At 35.9% G+C, this 22,862-nt stretch overlaps 1 protein-coding gene across 2 annotated transcripts in view; it reads right to left on the bottom strand.

The window, feature by feature from the left end:
* Positions 1–22,862, bottom strand: part of PRKG1 (protein kinase cGMP-dependent 1) — a 1,297,582-nt gene that overhangs the window by 4,612 nt on the left and 1,270,108 nt on the right. For both annotated transcript variants that reach the window (XM_037803756.1, XM_037803755.1), the window contains exons 11-17: positions 15,459–15,598; positions 14,458–14,547; positions 7,591–7,732; positions 6,194–6,357; positions 2,769–2,891; positions 2,623–2,685; positions 1,338–1,404 (exon numbers count right to left, since the gene is read on the bottom strand). In XM_037803756.1, the coding sequence (XP_037659684.1) occupies positions 1,338–1,404; positions 2,623–2,685; positions 2,769–2,891; positions 6,194–6,357; positions 7,591–7,732; positions 14,458–14,547; positions 15,459–15,598 (789 nt within the window). The remainder of the gene's footprint in view (positions 1–1,337; positions 1,405–2,622; positions 2,686–2,768; positions 2,892–6,193; positions 6,358–7,590; positions 7,733–14,457; positions 14,548–15,458; positions 15,599–22,862) is intronic.

The raw sequence follows: 22,862 nt of genomic DNA, 5'->3' as shown, positions 1-22,862 counted from the left end.
ATTAACTCAAGCCCAAGAACTGATGTGTTCTATAAAGTGGGTAATAGCCTGTGTAAAAGGTCCTAAGTGGAAAAGAACTTGATGACTGCAAGTAACCAAAAGAGGTGAATGTGGCTGCTCTTTAAGAAGGAAGGAGATAGAAAGAGGTGAGAGTGCAGAAGCTGGCAGGAGCCAGGTTATCTAGCGCCTTATACACAATGTGACAGACTCTGTGTTTATCCTAAGTATAACGAAAAGCCATTTCTAAATGCAAGTAGAACTCCTGCAAATTTAGTGGGCACAGTCCAATCTTCTGCAGAATATCAGTAAAAGTAATAAAGACATACACTTTAATTATTCTGATATCCTACACTATTTAGAACTATTTTCTCTGATACATGTGTTTGAGTGTTTCCCATTAAATACTACTATTGCATAAAGGAAGACCCCCTGACAAACTTAGCTTAGGAGAATCATTCCTCTTAGTTTAACATTTATGCCTCTCAGTTTCTTACTCTACTCTTGTTCTAAAAGCAAAACTTCTTGAATGCAATGAACATCTGTAATGTGAAGTATGGTAATGGTATTTTTTTATTGTTTGTGTATAAACGTGACTATTATCGTGGAAATAAATTGTAGAAATAGGGCAATGTTTCTGTATTGAGTTAGTCCTAGGAAGAGGAAGCATAAGAATGAATGAATGAATGAATCAATGAGAGAAGCCCAGGGCATAACACAGCCCTCTCCCCCTTAATTAGGCTGCAGCATAGTTTATTAAATAGATGTAGTACTGGATGAAAATATAAGTGCAATCAAATGAAATCCATTTCAAGCTAATACAATGTGAATACTTAGTCCACTTTGTGGACTGGCTATTTAACATAAAACCTGATGTGTTAAGAAAAGAGAGTACTTCTTTTTTAGAAACTGATGAAAGCATGAAAGGATGAAATTGTGCCTGGGAGTGCTTCAAAGTTGGGTTCTGGGGAGGAATGGGGAACTATGTGGGAGCATAAACGAAATGATAACTGGTGAAACTAGGGCTAGAGGTTCATTATACTCTTCGGTCTACATTTGTATAAGTTAAACTTTTCCATAACAAATGTTTACTTTTATTCTTGAGTGAGATCAGCTTGTGTTAAATGAATAGTTAAAAAAGGTGAAGATAAGATGCATATATAGTAACTGTCTCTAATTTTTCTATTTTTAAGCTTGGATTTTAAAATATGTTATTTCTTACTGTGGTACTTCTACAGTTTCTGATGATAGGACACAACATTAAAAATATCAGATCTTTGGTGACTGACATAAATGCCATCAAGCATACAGCACGATTATAAACTGGAAAGTCTACTTACACTTGGTATTATAGGAGGTGTCAAGGTGCCTTTTCTTAAGCCTTCCCAATTAAAGCCTTCAAACCATCTAGGAAAGGACAAAACACAGACAGTTACAGGTATTTTACTTCAGGTAAAACATCCTAATTGCAATACAGACCATATACACGACCGATGGAAAGTAGTTAGGCAAGCATTTTCAATGCAAAAAAAGGGGTTTTCTATTTAATTGCAGGTTTTTTTCCCAATGATCTTATTTTATGAAGTGTATATTTTTAAAAGTCTAATTGTCAAGATTTTAAATACCAACTAGAAGGTGACTTTTTTTATTCTAGTAATTTCGGTCATAATGCTGTATGACCTTGTTCCTACACTATCATTATAATTTAATAAACGTCATAATATGCTTGGCCCTGTGCCTTACAGGATACTTTAAGGAGGTGGAATCAGGGCATGGAAAGTCAAGAAAGACAATTATTTTTCCATCTTTGCCACTGATTCAGTAGGCAGCCTCAGCTAATCAACTTTTTCACATAACTGTATTAGTCTCTATATATCCTATCTTCTTCCTTTTTTTTTTTTTAATAGACTGTAAGTATTTCACTTGTAGCTTTTCATTAAAAGGGTTTCACCATTAGTAAATGCTTACACCACATTCTAAGCAGGCCTTTCCATCTTTTAGATACTCTTATTTACATAATCTTAGGTATTTCTGTAAATAAGCTATTTTAGGGGCATATATTTCCTGTGACTTACATAAACGGATTAATAGGGAAAAATGAATTTGGGCTTATTTTAGCCCTAGAACATCCAGTCAACATAGGTAAGGAAGGTCTATTATTTAAGAAGCTGTTGTTGTTTTTTTAAAAAGGACTCCCCTTTTATCCCCCCTCATATCAGTAAGGAAATGGTTTGAAAACCTGTATTTTGGATTTAGCTTAAGAAATGAGACATGGTAAGGTGAGGAGTTTTGTTTTTAATATTCTGATACAGAATAGAAACCCAGAATTTAAAAAAAAAAAAGACATTTCTTCTTTATGCCACAGAGGTATGCACTGGTAGAAGTTGAATTCAATGAATTTGTTATTTGGAATGCCAAAGAGTCAAATGCTTCTAAATTAAGTTCCAGACACACAACTGGAAAGGCATTTAAAAAGCTAGTAACTAGTCTGGATATTCCTACAGGCTAACTGTATCAGTTACAGAGTTTCCAATTCACACTTTTAAAAAACATGCCCCAGGGAAATGCTTGCCAGGTTTTCTGAACGCTCCCTCAAAACTGAAAGTATAATGAAAGAACACTTACTTGTGCTTCTGAATGTCTTTCACTCCATTTTTCAAATTCCCTAATCTTTCTGATGGATTGTCCCTATAAATAAAATAATAATTGGTAAGGAGCCTAACTTTTTCACATGATGACCCTTTCAAAACTGCTATGGTTGAAATCCTTACCTGCATAGCTTTTTAATTAAATTAGCAGCATTTTTGGCAATCTTCTTTGGAAATTCTATCATGTCAATTCCCCTCAATATGATGTTGTAGGTTTTCATAGGATCTGGGCCTGAGAAAGGTGGGCTGTAAGGATGAGAGACATGGAGAGAGTTGACTTTTATTTTCCAAGTCATACAAGTAAAAATGTTATAAACTGCTCAAATGATGTCAATTCTTACTTTGGGGCTAGTATTAGTGATAAACAGAATATTAATATAATAGCAACTCAGCGAGGACACCCTTAGTTATTGATTCACTTAGTGAAACCATCAAGATCAAGGTTGTCTGCTGTGTCCCTCCTTTCTCTTCAATAATGGTGTCTTGCCCCTTTTGCCTTCTTGCTGTCCTTGGTCATTCAAGATGAATGTTCTACTCTCTGGCACTCTGGTCCTTCCTTCCATTTATTGACTCACTGATTACACTTGGGATGAAGCCCAGAATTCTTAGGATGGCAAAGAGAATGTCAATGAAACAGCCCCATCTCATGCCGTCACCACTCTCAATCACTGGGTTCCAGTCCAATAGCCAGTAACCTTAAACATCAAGTACTTTCCCCACCTGAGAGAGTTGATGTTACCTGGAATGTCCTTTTTCCCATACTTTATCTGCCTATTGCCTCTTTTATCAAGTCCCAGCTTCACTCTTATGTTGCTTCCTCAGAAAGGCTCACTCTGATCAACCTAATGTAACCCATATGAACCAATCAGAAGCTAATAGACTTATCTAATACTCTAAACTTCAATCTAAATTAAAATTCTCTGGCATAATCTCATAGCATCCCATATGCCATTTATTATATCTTGTAATTACCTCTTCATTTGTGTGATTATTTATTTTATGTCTGTCTCCCCTTCCAGATTAAGTTTTGTTTTCTCCTGGTGTTTCCAAAATCCAGTAAAGTGCCTAGGCACATTGTAAATGGTTAATAAACAATTGTTGAAGTGATGATTTTAAAGAATAGGGCTACTATCCTTTTCTCCCTGTTCATCACTCCTCACTAGATAACCTAATGCAAGACATCCTCTTTGCCAGCAAGAATGTAACACCTGAGCCTTCTTGAGCCAGATTTGTTGATCCCTTTACATATCTGTCCTCAGAGCATGAGTTTGTGCATTGCCCAGAGAATACAGAGATGACTAAAGTCGAATCCTTCCATCAAATTTCTCACAGTTAAGAGGGGAGATTAATATACCATGATAAATGATTTCTTTGGAAATTAGTTTATCCTAATACAGGGTTCGTGTCTCTTTGGGGAAGAAATCATATGGCCTATTTTTTTTCCTCTTCATGTTCATTAATAGCAGTTCAAATTATTTTTTTCACCTATCAGGATAAAAATATTGAGTCACTTTAGACACAGAATGGTAGTTTTGCTTGTGCTGAAGTCTGTGATGGAATCTGACTTGAGTTTTTTTCCTATTTCTTGTGACAAATACTTTCTATTTACTTTAATATGTCATTAGCTAGTAAGTGCTAGTCGATTTTAAATCAGTTTTAAAAATGCATAAATGTGCAATTCTATTTAGTATTCTCTTTGCATTTTAAAATGTTTTCTTTATGTAATGTTGTAATTGAATATTCTCTAAGTTGATTTGCCAGTTTTGACTTTTACATTACAAATGAGGAAGAACCACACCTTGAATTTGTAACTTTCTTTTTTCACGACACTTTGTGTCAACTTTAAAAAATATTTAACATTTCTCTAGTTTACATTTTTAATTTTATATTTATCCAATTAGAACAAAAATCATGTATTGAATAATTACTTTTGTGGTTTTTACAAGTGATGCAAACTCAATATAAGACATTCATGCAGTATATAAAACATATAAAAATACTGAGAAGAAAGTAAAAATCATCCAATATCCGAAAGTAATAATAATAATATTCACTTGATGAATATAACTTCACAAATTTTCCTATGTAGATAGAAAGATACAGAATGATATTATACTTGCTTTTTAAAATAAAAATTATTCTAAATAATTAAATAAAAATTAAATTATTTTACTCAAAGTTAACTAGAGGAATGAAACTCAAGGAACTGTTGAATTTCAAACACATGCTTTCTAACCAACAACATAAAAAATTTTCGTTAGGTCACTGATAATTTCTTTGATGTTAACAGAAGTTTCAAGAGGAGTAATACTGTAAAATGCCCACAAAATCAAAGCACAACTATTCCTGGCAAAGGTAGTGCTGGTGGCGGTGGCGGTGGTGGTGGTGGTGGTAGTAGTAGCAGCCTCTAACATTGATAGAATGTTTGCTTTGTGCCAGACACTCTCGTTAGTGCTTCACATACTCCTTGAAGCCTCACAAATAACCATGAGGGAAGGGTCCCAAGTCATCTTCTTGTTTTCACTTCAGCTACTAGGTCCTCTTATGAAATTCTTTTGCACCCCACTCACACTTGTCCCTCTCTTACATTGCCCCTACCCTATTCCAGGTTCTGATTCGGTTTCTTAGACCCGAATTATTGCAATAATCTTCAAACTAACCTCCCCATTCCACTTCCAATGCACCCAGTACACATCATTGCGAACTTGTTTTCCTTAAAAAACAAGACACATTTCATTTCTTCTGTGGGGGGAGTCCAAACACTCAAGTACAGCAATAATGACCTTTGAAGGATTATCACCCTCCCATTATTTTCTTACATGAATGTTTTCCATGTCTATGCTCACTACCAATCCTCTATTTTAGGTCATGCATCCCTGCCTGGAATGCCCCTACCCTTGTTCTCTACTTCTAAGTCCTATTCTTCCTTTAAGGCTCAACTGCAGTCTTATCTTCTCTAAAAGCCTCCCTGTACATCCCAGTCCTCTTCTGTACTCTGTGTACATCATAATGACTATACTACCCATTGACTGAGCTTCACTTTTAGTATTGGTCCTTGAGGGGCTTATAGTTTGTCTTATACCTTATAGTACCTATGGTGTCCTATTTTGCTGTTGTTGATTTTGATGATATTACACAAAAGAGCTACAAAGCATTCAAATTTCATTTATATATTACAATTGCTAAATGTCCTCTTCTATACAGAGGTGACCCTGGATATTTTTATATGACTATCATCTCTCTTGGTTCATTGCTGGCTAAATGACTAGGCCCAAAGATCTCATAGAAAGTTGTCAGATCATTTCACAATTCACATATGTACAAAGAATTGGCAATAATGAGACCAAAACTTGATGCTGAGTTGGTTGCCCTTATCTGACCCATTTTAGACCTTACTTTATGAATTCCTGGTCATTTGAATAACAAATTAAATTCTGATATTGAAATGTGATTGGACTGTAAGATGGTCTAATCAGACTGACAAAGGCAGAAATGTGTAGTTGTTTGCTAGTCTATTTTTATTAGCAATTCCCTATCAATGTCCATACCTGCCAGTCAGAAGTTCATACATTAGGATTCCTAGCGACCAGTAGTCGGCTGAAATGTCGTGACCTTTGTTCAGGATGATCTCTGGGGCTACGTACTCTGGAGTCCCACAAAAAGTCCATGTTTTCTTTCCAAATCCTATTTTCTTTGCAAAGCCAAAATCAACCTTACAAAAGACAGAAACACGAAATTTCAAGCCACATATGAGTTAAACTTAAAAGCAATAAGTTACTTTGCTGAAATATACCGATTAATAATAATAATAATAATAATAATAAAGTAGAAGTATGTTGTTTTAGTCCTCTTCTAAAAGGAATAATCTATATTACAATCAAACAAAGCCTTTTTGACCAAACTCAGTTTTAATGGGAGATGTTGCAACCTCCACATAGGATGAAATTCACATGATTAAAAATAAGTATGTTTGCCTTTCTTTCTGGAAAGACTTTGCAGTTTTCCTTCTTTTATGTTAATGAAATTTGGCACATAAACAAAGAATTTCTCCTTTACTAAAAAAACTTTAAAGACAAGAAAAGGGCATACTTAACATCGTTCCCAGAATATATATGATTTTTTTTGATTTAATGAAGTTGGAAATTCACTTAATATTAATTATTTGAGAAGCTCCTTTACTGTTAAAGGTGAACAACAAAGCTATGGGACCAAAAGCTCCGCTCTTGGTAAACAGAAACAGAGATAAAATGAAAACATATCCTTCATTTTCTAGAAGCCTTCTGAAAGAGGTGCCTCAAATGCAGAAAATCTTTTTTTCTAAAACCATTTGGTTGAGAATATAAATAATTAACTGCAATTGATTTGATTTCTCTAAAAACCATATGCTGAATAAAAATTCCACAAGTTAAAAAGAAAAATGAGACACTGACAGATCAATTTTGTTACTATTTTATAAGAAATCTTTCCTTCCACAGTAAATAGAGTTCTTACCAACTGTATAAAAAATTATTATTATTATTAACATAGACTGGAAAGCCTGCAAAGTCTATTTTTTCCATTACAATAATTCTTAAATTTAAAATACTAAAATGATTCATTGTTTCCCATAATGTAAACAACGAACCCTCTGGAAGGTAGAACGCTGACCAGAAAGGGAATTTCTGAGGCTCTTCTAGGTCTATGAACACAAGCCAGCAAGTGTGAACCAATTCAAGCATGTTTTGGCAGGGTATTATTCATTCAAACCCAGCCAATTTAATTCCTCATAACTTTTGCACAATTTGAAAGAACAGATGATAGAAAATCTAACACTAAAACCTATTTTTAAGGAAAGCCATAATATAGAAGTAGAAAACTGAGATTTTAATGTTAGGAAAATGAACACAGCTTTATAAGCCAATATTTTAAAACTGCAGAGCATAAACCAGTTGTAGAAAGCACAGACCAGTTTGGCATAACCTCGATGATCTAGGATGAGATTTTCTGGCTTGAGGTCCCTGTAAATGATTCCTTTGGAATGCAGATAGGCAAACGCTTCTACCACACATGCTGTATAAAATCTGGTTGTAGAATCTTCAAACGAACCTCTGAAATACAGAAAACGGAACAAAAGTGTATAACAAACCAATTTCTCTGGTAGGTTTTTTTTTTTTTTTTTTCTTCTCATTTAACTATATTCCTGTACCAAAATTTGGCCCCAAACCAATGCCCTCCTGGCCATATGTCACATGCCTGCACTGCAGTGAGATTTGAAAAACATTTGAGAGTCAAGTCAGGAATTTCTCTACCCTTCTGAGCAGGATAGTTAAATCTAACCTCCTGAAAGGGCTGAGGAGTTCAACAACATGCTGCGTTCCCTGTACTTCATGGCTTCCTTTCATCAGCCACTGACAATCTAAAAAGGCAGGGTTACAGAGGTGGGCGGGGGAGAGAACCTTGTCTACCAAGGGTTTGTTTTGTAAAGAAGAGGTACATAGGTTTAGTCCTAATTATTCTTCGACGGCTTGATTTTGAATCTTTCTAAATGTAAGTATGTTTTATGAGAATATGAATACAAGTTAACGTTTTCAAAGAACCACTTTGGAATAGAGTTGTTGTGTTACTGATGCTGTCATATTGCAAGCTAAGTATCCTGCTGTCTTTGAAACTTGTATGTTAGCAAGATGAACAATATTTCCTACACTACTGCCGTCTTATTAATAGGAAAAGACGAAATTAACAGGCAATTGGGAGTGAATGGCTAAAGTCAATTATGATGTTTAGCAAGCAAGCTCTGTCCTTCTGCCTCTTTATCATCAATCTATGCTTATTTTTATGAAATAACAGTAAAAGAAAAATATGGCATCTAAAGTTAGCTTCTTGGGTTCTAGGGCAGAAATTTATACTTTAACTGCCTTTTCATGGAATTTCTGAAAGAGATACACAACATTCTTTTCTTCCTTTCCAAATAGTTACCATAATCTAATCATTTCATGATAATTCAGGAACATTAATGGAAATACCAACACTTGAGGTAGCTGAGATATGAGAAGAAGTACCCAGGCTGTTTTAGCTAATGTGCAGCAGACGATAGCCCCAGACCTCAGAGTTTGCTTTCGTGAGAGCCCCTGATGCCATTTTTTTTTTTTTTCTTAACAAAATTCATCAGTTAATTCAAGGCTAAAGCAGTCACCTTGCAAGTCATTTTTCAGAAACATATAGTCTCTTCCAGAAATGTATAGCCTTCATTTCAGCTACTAATAGCCCCTAACTTGTCACTGAAATAATTAGCTCTCCCCAAAGAAATGAAATACAATTCTGTATGGGATGATGATAACTATTCCTCTAGGTGCTAGATCTTAACTGTAATTACTAAGATTCCAGTAACCCTCTTCAGCAATATCTGAATGGAACAACTGTGAATTTATAAGGACAAGATAAATGTTTTTTTAGAGAAGAACTGCATCCATATAAGGAATGAATTATATACTTCATGCTGCAATTTTCTTCTGGCTTGGAGCTATCCTTGGCAGAGCAAAAACTATTTAATCTTGTATATTGGGAAAAGGGATTAGAGAAGTACCTTGAAGTTCTCTTCTTCTTTTTCCTTAATTAAACCAGGAAAAGTATATTTGTGTATCAAGAGCAACATATTTCTCTTCATTGGAGAGATTATTTTCTTTAAGTAGTAAGCATACTTTATAGATAATTACCATATAGCTTTACTATATTGAGTGCTCAACCATATATTGAGTGCTATATATGATTTCAATCCCTTCTAAACTGAGAGCTGATAAAGCAAAACAAAACAAAAACAATACCTGGAATACAGCCTTGCCTTGTTTTATACTTCCTGTCTTGTTTTAATCAGCAAACTGATTACTTCCTTGTATCAGGATTGTCTGACCATGATTTAGGTGGGCCATTTTGTTAGAACAGATTATCTCTGCAGTTGAGTTCTGGGCTACAATTCTCTCTCTTTTCCTTAATACTCAATTGATAATGGAACACAGTGGACAAATGCACTGTTAACTTTGTAATGAGAATAATCAATCCCACAAGGGATAAATTTTGCACACTGAAGGGTATATTTATATTCTCAATAACCTGGTCATTGGCAGGAAGATGGGAAAAATCCTAATACAAACTCAAATTTGTCAGAGGGGGCTATAGCTTGGGAATATGGACACTGGTTTCAAATCCAGACTCCGTTTACTTTTTGACCTTGAGTAATTTGCTGTACCTCTCTCAGCCTCAGTGTTCTCATGTGCAAAATGGGGCTAATAATAACTATCTCATAGGGTCATTGCAAGGATTCAAAGAATTGATACGTGTACTTAGAGTAAGTGCCTGGCACATAGCTGGTACTCAGTAAATAGTAGCCATCATACACAAGCACCAAAGAACACTTATCTTAATCTAGGGGAATTGACTGATATAACGTAGCACAGGGCTGAAGCCTCATGGGGGTGGGGAGTTTGCAAAACTAATTAACCACTGTGATTGACATGTTTGCTGCTCCGCACTCCGCACTGTCAAGGCTAACTGCCCTGAGTCGGCTCTGAAGAGCTCTGTCCTCCTGTGTTCTTTTCACTTTCCCCATGCCTCTCACAAATGCCTGCCAACAACACTCTCCTTTCCTTTGTCAAGTAGTAAACTGACCAAGAATCATACATCTTTGAGTCTTCAGCTCTTGACAGCTCTGTTACTTTGTTTTGAGATTTCTCTTGCCTTGAGCCATGTTGGAATTTGGAGGTTTCTAGAAAGCTGGTTTCCATTCCTCCAACAGATCTTTATTGAGTATCTGCCACACTTAAATGTACTTGTAACTGATTTTAAAAATTAAGTGAAAACCTTTTATCTGCTTCTGTGTTTCGTGCAAATCAATACAATAGTTGTATACCAAATGTTTACCATCAATGTACTGTGTCATCACTAAACATTTGTTGTAGGTAATTAGTGGATTTTACACTCCACTATCCTGAAAGCATTCACAAAGCATAGCATTAGGGTGACACAAAAATGAAAAATTACTATTAGAATTGGAAACGACAGACTAAATTTGATCTAAAACAGAAATGAAACCTTGTTTTATCAACAGTTTAGAGAGTGGCTTACAAAAATTACTTGCCCTAAATAGCACTTTGAAATCATAAATTATCCCTTGGTGGCTGTGTCATTTCAGTTAAAACAAGTAAGAGATGGACTCTTAAACACTTTTTGGGAAGGGGCAGTTGTTTTAGCTAGTCGGCAGTAGATAACAATTTGATAGAAAGAATTAGAGAGTTACATATATTTGTTGTTAAACTCAAATTAAAATTTAATCATAATATCTAATCAACTTGTCATGAACTGAGTCTTGAAATGGCAGAATATAACAAAGAAAAAACATCTCTCACCAAAAAATAAGTTCATTCATTTTATGAACTAGTAACAACAACTATTAGTGACTATATAAGCCTGAAGTATGTTGCAATCTGTGCAGATTTATTTTCAATTGTAAAGTTAGGGAGACTAAATTATTTTGCAAATAGACTCATTTACTTAAACATGTACCACCTGTTAGGTCATCTAAGGTAGAATTTACATAATCACCCCCCACAAAATAGCTGAAATCAAGTCACTTGCTGGCTTACAAACACACCCAGGAAGACAAGTGTCAAGAAAGTGAGATAGGTGATTTGAAAATTACAGTTTCTGAAATAATTAAGATCTCTGGTAGGAAGAATTAACATACATATTAAAGAATCCTAATTAGTTAAGTAGTTGAAATGTTAAATTTCATCAGTTTAGAATATGCATTAAATAATAATATATAAAAATGCTAATACATTGTTATAATTTATATTAAATATTAATATGTAATATATATTTATCATATCACTCACATTTTTAAGGAAGTTGCAAGGGCTGTTAATTCTTTAAGTGAGATGGAAGAAATGTGGATAAAATATAATTTTTACCAACCTATTCCAAATAACGGAACAGAATTTGTGGAGACAAAAAGTCACATACTAGAAAATAAAGCACGATAGCTAGTAAAGAATAAACCAGGGAAATAATAGCAAGAACTGAACATTTCAGTGCTATAGTTCATGTCTCAAAGATAAGAAAATATTTACTTGTCCTCAAATCTTATTTGTATACAAATGGTATCATTTTAATTCTTACTTTTTTTCACAACAAATGAAGAGCTGCTCTGGGTTCCTTTCCTGTGCTAGATGAGAAGAGAGAGAGTGAAAGGCAGGAAATGACAAGCTGGGCAAGGAGGTGAGAGAGAAGGATGTCTGGGTTGCTATCAGAGACTTCCTGCTCTAAATCCCTGAAGTTCAGAGGTGTAACCATGTCCGTCAAGAATCAGGTCACATAAGCCTTTCTTCAATCAACCCATACACCTTTCTTTTATGCTTTCAGAATAGCTTCCTCCTTACTGCTTCTTTCCTCAGACACAAGAGGAAAATTGCATTAAACAAAGTGGGTTGTTTTGACTCTGGATATTTTCATATTTGCTGTGATTGGTAGTAATAATTACTCTTCTCCTACCCTTGGCATTTTATTTCTTTTTTCCTAACAATCTTTAAGAGTCTCATCCCCAATTTAAACAGTGAGAAAGCTAATCAATCAACCTTCAAAATGACACTTTTCTCCCAGCAATTTCTTGAACAAGAAAAAAAAAAACAGTATCTTAGAGTAAAAGCAATAGGGCTACATGCATATATAAAAAGAAAACTGGAAGGGGATGATGATTCTGAGTTGATTTTATATATAATAATTCCACTGCTTTTAATGTTGAGACTTCAGTACCTTGGTTCTTTAGGAAGAATCAGCGGATATTGCTGCTTGATGGAGTATTAAGTACACTGGAAGGACTGAGCAACTGTATACCCAAAACTCAAGGATGATAAGAGGGAGGAAAAAGTGAAGTGTTCAAGAGATGCCTGGTGTAGAGATAGAGAAGTGAACATCCATTGATACTTTCCCTCCTTCTATTCCTCTCAAAGTAAGCTGCTTCTCAGTAGCAGACCTTTCACTGCCTTCACAAGATCAAAGCATATCTTGCTCAGAAGCCTTGCCTGGCATTTATATACAAGCAAAATGTAAAATCCAATTAAATAGGGAAAATATGAAATAATATTTTCTTTCAAAAAAGTCAAAAATTGATGTCTCTTCACATCTGCTGCCTCGGGAGTAGACTTTAGATTGGATTTTATGATTATCATCATTACTACTACTCTTATGGTTGTACTGGTTAGAGAAGTCAATAGAAGTTTACAGAAGCTACAAGGATAGAGCTGGTCCTCTGTGTGTCTGTGCACATATGTGTGCGTGTGTGTTTAAATTGCTTTCCTGTTTATTTCCACCTATAAATCTCCTCCAGTTCTAATTAGAAAAATACAAGAGAGAATTTCCAAAGAAATCAGTAGAATGAATGGTCAGGTTCAAAAATAATACAGTAGAACCATGGTAGGATAGAGCAGATGTCAACTCACAGATCATAATCTATCTTAGTTCAACAGCCTGTAAATTCTGGGAAATGGGAACATGTGTGTTTTGTTTATCATTGTATCCCCAGCCTCTATCAACAATGTCTGGCTTATAATCTGTACTCAAATACTAACAGTAATTAAATATAATAGCATGCTATGATACAATAGCTTAGTACAGATATTAAGCCTGTCTCCTAATGCTAACATGAGGTACTCCCTTGTATGCCTAATTATCTTAAAATGTAGAAATGAAAACAACATTAATGTAATAGGATATAATATGGTAATAAATCCATTTGACATATATAAGTAAGGCAATGGGAATAAAAAAACATGAAAGGTCATGCTGCACAAAGATATGAAGGTAAAATAAGAACATTAGGAATAAGAACTTATATCAATAGCATATAAAGGGGCTACTTGTTTCATTCTGAGATATCTACAAAGTAACAAGTTGTCAGAAATAACATGGCTTTCTGGAAACATCAGGGCTACCTAGAGCTACATTTCAGAAAGATATAACCCAGTTTTGAAAGGCTGAGGTGGCACTGGCATAAATAAGAAATATAGAGATGTCTAAAGATGAATGTTTAGAGGAACAAAGATGACTTTTGAATGATCAGTGTATACAGGATAATTAAATCATGGTCTGTGTTTTTAGAAAATGTGAACACTGAGGGTTGGTAATAATCATCTGGGACATTTTATAAGATAATTTTTTAAAAATATATAGTTCAGTAGTTATATAAACATGAGATAGAAAATTAAGACAAAATGAATTTTACATAATTAAAAGAAACAACCATTATCTAGGCCAAAGTTACTTGCCCTGAAAGGGAAAAAGAGGTAAATCTAAATCATATTATTTACATGAATTATTGCCGATGAGTGGATTCATTTTTTCCTAAGACCAGCTAAGGGCTGAAAGGGATGGCTGGAAACTGTTATTTCTGAAATGGAAGAGCAATGTAAATTAAACTGAGTGGAATGATTAAACCGATAGTTAATCCAGATCATAACTATCAAATAATTAGAATTCTCTTCATGTAAAAGCAACAAATTGAATTCCAGGTATATGGTTGTTTGAACCTAATATTCATGCTTGACTAAGGCCTGGGTATATACCTTGCTAGGAATCATTTTTACAGCAGACAAACCTGTGTCATTACTGGCAGGCTGAGTTTCACATATACAGTTAAATCCTATGTGAGTAGTGGATTGTGCCCCCTGGTTACTCGACATTTTGGTGTGTATATAAACATATATACGCAAAATGTAAATATGAACTTTTATACTTTATAATAATTGACTTTAGAGACATGACAGAAATTTCTTAGCTCTCCTACCTATCCCTGAGAATGGTCCAGAGCTCTCCACCTAAGCAAGCTTCCATCAACATGTACAAATATTTGCTGTCCTTGAATGTTCTGTATAGTCTGTGAATTGCAAACAAGAAAACAAAGGTTATAAACACTATCTTTGAAAGCATATAAATGTTTGAGTGCTCAGATTAGTATTTTGTTTTGTTTTATTTAGATTCACCAAGCTTGAAATTTTATTTGAAGAATGAGAGGGATAACAGTTCACAAATAGGAAAGGCAGCCAATGGCTTATGAGTAAAACTTGCCCACTGTAGGAGCTTTTCTCTCCCTTAAATAGATTAGCCCAAATGATTATGGACAAAGAAGACTTCTTAGATTTCTTTCCATTCCAATTTGGCTGCTGTATGGAGCATGGACTCCTGGGCAATATTTAGTGGTCATAAACATGCAAGTAGATTACACTTTACAAACATAGACATGTATGAAATTTGTGTTCATTTAAATTCATATTATATGTAGCCTGTTTTCAGCAAGTACCACTGGCAAATCAGTTAGAAAAGCTGCTTATGCATATGACAATTCCCTATTATCTTCTTATCAGTGCTCTCAAAATATTCAGGTGGAATCAACTTCTATTTTTTTTTTAATTTTCAAAAAGTATTCAAATAATTAAAGGGCAAAATTGCTTGATTTTGATATTTTGTTTTCTAAGCCTCAGAGGTTTATGTAGTGATTTGGGATAACAGAGAAAATAAAAATGCAATGTTAGAAAAATTTGATGTATCCTTTGGGGAAAAACCCACTCTTTTCAAAAGAATCTGATTCTCTTTGGGGAAAAAAAATGAATGGAATTAAAACTTTAGTTTTCTTTTTTCAACCAAACATAACTTTTTAAAAATCAGATTTAAAAAAATAAGTTTCTCTGCGTGAATGAACGTGTAAAGGCGAGCATGCTCGCAGAGGGTCTTGGGGTTGACCTGCCACTTAAGAGTTGTGGCCGTCAGCTCCCAGGGCAGGACTTCTACCTCACTATGAAGTCGGAATGAGCACCCTGCATGATCTGCTTCTCCGAGCGGATATGCTCCTGCTGTCTGGTGTCCACAATGTGGCGTTTCTTGAGAATCTTCATTGCAAATGTTTTGGATTCTTCACTTTTCAACTGGACCTTAAGGAAAGTCAGAGGAGAGTAAATGAGAAAAATCCCATAGAGTTAACAGAGTGCAGTCTCCCTAAATAAACAGGTAAATGACACCTCAACCACCACCCTTGCTGGGTTTAAAATCCAGGGCTCAAATGGTAGTCCAGTCTCTTTCCACTGGATCACATGAATTTTACCTGGATTTCAAATTAATTTTGTGCATTGGATTAGAAGAGGAAGAATGTAGTTGAGTCTGACTGTATTATTTCGTTTCATTTTGTTAAGTGTTTGAGTATAGTTTATAGTTTTCCTCCTTTAATCAAAAAGTAAAACTACAAGCTAATTTTCCTCCAGTTGTTCTTCAGGTGAGTGTGGCAAAGGTGAGATCACATGGGTCTTTATGGTGATTCTCTTTAGTCCTGGTCCATGAAAATTTCTAGGGTTATTAAGTTCACATGAAGTTTAGTGACAGAGACTTATCTCTGCTGAGAGTGCAGATGTATGTAACATTATCTCTGCTCTTTTATCTCCTAATCTTTCCTCTCTTAATTTTCCTCTTGAAAAACATCTTGTTACTTAAACAACAAAACAAAAAAACAAAACAACTTTTTCTCCAACCTGCAGGGTGACTTTAATCCCCTCTGATCTGAAACCTTTCTCTGTTGTTATACTAATTGGGGAGACCTAAGCTGAGCTTAATATCCCCAATATAGCCAGGCCTCTGTTGCAGACCCTCATGGCTCCCACTGGCTCTGGAAGGGGCTTGGATTCTATGGACGATATTCCTCGGGGGGTCCCGCAGTTTTGTTTTTACTGTTTTACAAGAAATTTCCACAAGGTGACACGTAGGACAAAAGAGATACTGGGGCTAATCACTTAATAGCAATATCAAGGAGTTATCATCTAGTGCTCTCTAGCAGTAGGAACCTCAAGACAATACCAAACAATCTGCATTATTTGGAACTAATGAAAGCCTGGGGAAATGACATGGCAAGGATTCCCGCTTTTCAGCCGAAATATAGCTGCCCCTTAGTTGTGAATTATTTACGGCTTCATCTGCTGGGACACTGAAGTTCTTAAGTATCTTGTTCATGCACGCATATACAAAAGATGGAATTTTATCTGAGAGGACATTAAGGTGGCAAGTTCCTGAGGAATGAACATGAGGATACTTCAAATAAATGAGTCTCAGTTTGCTGCCAGCCATTTGTGAATCTGGATGACACGTTAGAGGGGAGATTAGATATTGGAGAAAGCGTTTAACTGCCGAAGGCCCACTACTCTGTATGTGTCATCTTTAAGATGACGGATTAGTGTGATACAAACGAATACAGTTGTAGTCCATAATGAAACACAAAATGTGAAAACCCACTTCTTAAAGAAATCTGGACGGATAGGAAAGACTGCATGAAAAATGAGCTATCAGAGTATTAAAGTTCAGAGAAGAAATAAAATCATATTCCCTCATCAGAATCTTACCCAATTAAACCACTGAGGACTCTTATGTAGTTAATACAACTAATGTTAAAATTGTCTTTTGTGGTAACATACGTACTTCATTTGGACACAGAGTGGGAATAAAGAACTTGGTCTTTAGAATCACAGGGTTTGGGTCTGGAGCCTGACTCCACTTGGTCACTCAAGTCTCTTGGGTTATTTCTAGGGTGTCTTAAATGAGAGTGTGGCACAGAATGGGCATTCAGTGATGGCCTCACTGCTTGTATTCTTACCCCACCCAGCAGTCTCTGCAGGTCAAATGCTGCTTTTAAAACGAAGTCACATCATTTTACACTTCTACTCTGAACTATCTGCTGGCTCCTCATGTCACTCACGGTAAAGACAAAGACATCCCAAAGGCCTGTGCAGTCCTCCGTCATCCTGTCTCCCCTTTTCCCCTTGGCTCGGGTCACACTGGCTACCTTGTTGCTCCTTGAGCATGCCACAGACTCCTGCCTCAGGCCGTCTGCATTTACTCTTCTCTGCCTGCACGTTCTCTCACAGACAGTCTCTGGGCTTACCCCCTCAGTTCCTTAAGGTCTCTCATCAAATGTTTGTTAACTAGAGAGCCTTCAAGAGAAACCACTCCATTCTTCCCTTATCAGCAGCTAAACACACTAAATATTTTCTGGTTGATTATCTGTCTCTTGTTTAGCATCTGTCTCTGTCACTAGTCTGGGAGCTTCCTGAAATCAGGGAATTTTTGTGTGTACTGTGCCTTATATAGAGTAAGTACTCATTAAATATTTGTAGACTAAATGAATGAAATAAACCATGAGATTTATCATTGGCCAAACCACAATATAGTTGGCGTCTCACTGTCCATAGTGTACCACAGCTTCACTTGAGAAAAACAAGGGAAACTACAATGGGAAACATGTACTAAATGCTCTTCTTCTCTTTCCAAAAGTGTCCTTAATTATGGATGAGAGGGAAGAAAAGGTTTCTACGTGCCAACCCTGCACAGGTTATATAGATGGTCAACTATCCATTTGATTCAGTCCTTAATTTTCAGTTTTCATTTTTTACAACTTTGCCTGTTCCTTGAATGACCGAGAGGTGATATCCCTGACCAGACAGCCTACTAGATCAATAAAGTCATCTCAGAAATAATTCCTACTTGGCCACCAATTAGATCTTGGGGTCCATAAGCTTTTGAGACTATGACCATTCTTTAGACCCCATTTTCTTAGCCACTGTAACTCTTTAGTTTCCATTGGATGAAAAGATTCTATGGTTCTAAGTGCATTTACATTTTTATTTCCCTAGCCAGTTTATCCCAGTTATACCTACAATTGGTTGTTTTATTTATTTCACTATAGCCAGGTTAGTATGTGAAAACATTTATCTACTTCGTCTATTTCTTTAATAGTTTTGAACTTTAAATTATGAAGAATCTATGCAGGGAAATAAACGAAGACATCAAGGGGAGGTCAGAGAGAAATGGGATGCATTTAATTTATTAAATGCTTAAGTGTGCTGAGCACTTCCACATAATCTAATTTAGTCCAAACTCTTGACAGCAACCCCCTTTATTTTTTCCTTTTTACAAAGGCTTCATCATCAAACAACAACAGCTAATATTCGTAGAGTTCATATTAGGTATCAGGAGCAATGTAGTAAATGAGTTCTCAGCTTTAATCTTTGTGTCAACCCTTTGAGCACTATTAGTAAGCCCATTTTTCAGAGGAACAAAGTGAGGTTTACCAGGAAAGTTTGTATCTTCCGCAAGGCCACAGAGCTATCAGGTGGCAGAACTAGGTTCATGCTCAGATCTGCCTGACCCAAGCAATTTCCAGTAAATGCTGTTTCCCTTCGTTTGTATATGAAGCAAATTAGCACCTATGCTTTACAGATCGGTATTTAATGAAATTGGTTAACTCCATAAGAAAAGCAGAGCCATGTGTTTATTAACTTTAAGCCTTGTGGTTTTGGAGACCAACCATAGTCCCACTGCCATTTTCCTAGGCATTAGCAGAGACCTCCAGGTATGATCAGTGATTTGAGACACCTGAGTGCTTGAATCCTGCAAGAAGAAACTGAGGGTGGGCTGAGGAGACTGGGGAGATGAGGATGGTTGGTAGGTGGCAGACGGAGGCTGCCAATGAGAGGTAGGTAAAAGCTACAGAGATCTGGGGAGTCAGCCTTATTAGTTACCAACTGAGTAAGTATTAATTACAAAAGGCATACAGAGCCACACAGTCAACCTGCTGAGGCTTTCTGCTTTGTCTTTACTTTGATTGGGTGGAGGCGGTCCTATGGTTTGGAACCACTTTCCTTCTTTGTACTTTATAAGGCCTCACTAATCCCTTGGAGCATAGGCCTTAGTCGGAATCTCCACTTCCATTTTAAACTGGAATGCTGGAAGATTCATATGGCCCCAGGTTCCTAATGAGACGTCACAGTGCCCGAGGGCCACTGGTTTCAACAAAAATCATTCAAAGATGTTCACCCCAATTTTATTTATAATGGCAAAATCTGGAACAATCTAAGTGTCCATCAGAAGGAGCTTGGAAAAAGAAATTATGGTACATCCATGCAATGCAGCTGTAATGATGACTTTGAATTTAACATTGTGAAAAACTAACCAATACATATATATGAACAAAAACTACAAGTTACAAGACAGCACACATTTTATGATCCCCTAAGTAGTACATTTGTTTGTGACTGTTTATCTCTCTGTAAGATAAATTATGAAGAGATGACTAGAAAGGTGCTCACTGAAACATTAATGATTTTCCCTTAGTATGAAGATTTTTAGTTGATGTTTACTTCTTTTAACTTTTTGAATTACTTAACTTTTGTACAATTAGCATGTCTCCCTTTTATGAGGCCTCTCTAGTTGTGAAAAAATTTTAAGAATAATTTTGATTAATTTCTAGCAGGTAGAGCCGTGAAATCTTGTTGTGTGTGGAAAGGAGAGACTTCCGCCCTTCCAGTGCATGCTTTCCCTCTTCTGTTGCCCATTCCTCCCTTTGTGTCCACAGAACACAGTCTCTGCCTGGTTGGGGACGCATGCTTGGCCGGTTTGTCTTCCTTTGCAAGCTGCCCTACCACGAGGTGTACAGGCTAATGCACTGGTTGAGAGTGTGAGCTCTAAACAATTTGACTGCCTTTCTTTAAATCTCATCCATTTTATTGGTTTGTGATCTTGGACAGGTTACTCAACTCTCTCTGTCCCCATTTCCTCATCTGTAATATGGGGATTATCCTCGTAGGATACCTGTGAAGATTAAATAAAAGGGTCTATATATCAAAGTGTCTAGAACAGAGTACACATTCAATAAATAATAGCTGCTTTTATCTTTGTGTGATTCTTAGTTTAATGCTCTCTACAGGCCTAAAGGATTTATTCAAAATATTATTCAATTTATTCAAAACATTGGAAATAGCTTGAGTCAAAAGGGAGTGGGGATCTCAAGCCTGGGACTTGCCCTTATGAAGCTCGTTACCACAAAGGAGAGTCTAAACTTGCATGTAATTGTGCCTAAGAGTCTCCCCCTGAGTACCTCTTTGTTGCTCAGATGTGGACCTCTCTTTATCTAACTGAGCCATCTCGATAGGTGGACTCGCTGCCCTCCCCCCTACGTGGGACCTGACTCCCAGGGGTGTAAATCTCCCTGGCAATGCAGAATATGACTCCTGGGGATGAATGTGGACCCGGCATCGTGGGACTGAGAGTATCTTCTTGACCAAAAGGGGGATGCAAAATGAGACGAAATAGTTTCAGTGGCTGAGAGATTTCAAATGGAGTCGAGAGGTCACTCTGGTGGACATTCTTATGCACTATATAGATAACACCTCTTAGGTTTTAATGTATTGGAATAGCTAGAAGTAAATACTTGAAACTACCAAACTCCAACCCAGCAGTCTGGACTCCTGAAGACAATTATATAATAATGTAGATTACAAGGGGTGACAGTGTGATTGTGAAGACCTTGTGGATCACACCCCCTTTATCTAGTGTATGGATGAGTAGAAAAATGGGGATAAAAACTAAAGGACAAATGGGTTGGGAAGGGGGGATGATTTGGGTGTTCTTTTTTCACTTTTATTTTTTATTCTTGTTCTGGTTCTTTCTGATGTAAGGAAAATGTTCAGAGATAGATTGTGGTGATGAACGCGTAATTATGTTATCATATTGTGGACAGTGGATTGTATATCATGGATGATTGTATGGTGTGTGAATGTATTTCAATAAAACTGAATTTAATAAAAAAAAAAGGCGGGGGGAGGTGGAGATGAAGCAGTGCAAGTAAGGAAAAGTAGCTTAAGGAAATCTTGATGCTTCCCCCTGGAAAAGTGACCTTGTGTTTACAGATGGTGATTTTATTTTCTCTTTTCTCTCAACCTCAACATCTGTAGAGGATCACTTTCTTATCTGCTAAATTCTGTTACTAACTTTTAAAGTATATGCATCAAATAAAACTAGCAGGAGTTTTCCCAGGCAGGGCATTAAAACAGGATCCAAGGCATACAGGAATGTAGGCAAGTCTTCTGAATCAACTTTTATATTTGGACAGTAGCAAAAAAAAGGAATGGCAAATATTTTCTCTAAAGAAAATAGCACCCAATTTTTTCAAGCAATATGTATTATGTTGTACAGTATAAAATCATTTTCTTTATTTGAGTTCACTGTAGGGGGGGAGGAAATAGCTTTATTCAGAAACAATTTGGCAACAGTTTGTGATTTAAGGTTTAAGAGACCTACTCACATTTAATATGAGCTGAGGTAATTTAGGGAATCCACAACAAGTTCTATAGTGAAAAGTTCTATAAATTAAAAAAAAAAAAAAAAAAAAGAAAACCCTAGATTGACAGTGTATGAGTGTCTTATCCTATCATTTAACTGTGCCAAACTATCAGAATGGGCTTCTCTCCACTCAGATTACAATCAGTTCTTAACCAGGTGCACTAAAATAGGCAACTGGCCCACAATAAAACTTTAACCAAGTAAACCAATAAACAAATCTTTCAACTCTGTAAATGCATAAGCCCTGGTTTGCTTTGTCCTCATCTTTTCCAATATCCCTCTACTGTTAAGGCAATACTTTATAACCCTTTCAGGTCCTGGCCTCAGATTCCATGTTTAGGAAACAACTTAAATGTTCTGTTCTGCAGCAGTTGAGTACAGTAACAAAGCTGAAGCAGGGTGAAAAGTAGCCACACATATGGTCATAAAATTAAAGAAAAAAAAATGTATCAAGTTGCTGCACATTCAGTAAGTGGATATTTAGCCTTTACAGAACTAGATTTACAATTATACATGTAGAAAACAAAAATATTTAGTGTAACAGATATTTAGACACAGCTATAAGACTCAAACCAGATAGTGCATGTGAAAATACTTTGAAAATTTAAAAGCACTACATAAGAATTATATCATCATTCCTACGCTGACTTTCAAAACACGTAGGAATTCTAATTAGAATGGATGCTTGTAAATGTTTTTTTTTACTGTTACAATTAATAGTTAAATCTGTTTTAAAATTAGTTTTAGAATTAGTTGTTCCCACAATTGGATGAAAAATGAAATATAAGGAATAGGAAAATACGTCTGAATTTGAGGAAATTGTACTTTCACAAAGAAAGAAAAAGCAATTTTATCATTTTTAATCAAGTTTTTGAACATGGCCTCTAAAGTGCCCACATGTTCAGGAGGAACTGACTTCATTCATGAAAGGAATTTCAATCTTTTAAGTGTACAAAAAGCTTCTATTCTACCAATTAGTATTGCATTGCATTTCACAACATTTCTTAACGACAACAACAAAAAGCTAATTCTATTATT

Source organism: Choloepus didactylus, chromosome 15 (assembly GCF_015220235.1).
Source record: "Choloepus didactylus isolate mChoDid1 chromosome 15, mChoDid1.pri, whole genome shotgun sequence".
Lineage (NCBI taxonomy): Eukaryota > Metazoa > Chordata > Mammalia > Pilosa > Megalonychidae > Choloepus > Choloepus didactylus.
The sequence above is the reverse complement of the archived record's forward strand: the minus strand, read 5'-3'. Positions and strand labels throughout refer to the sequence as shown.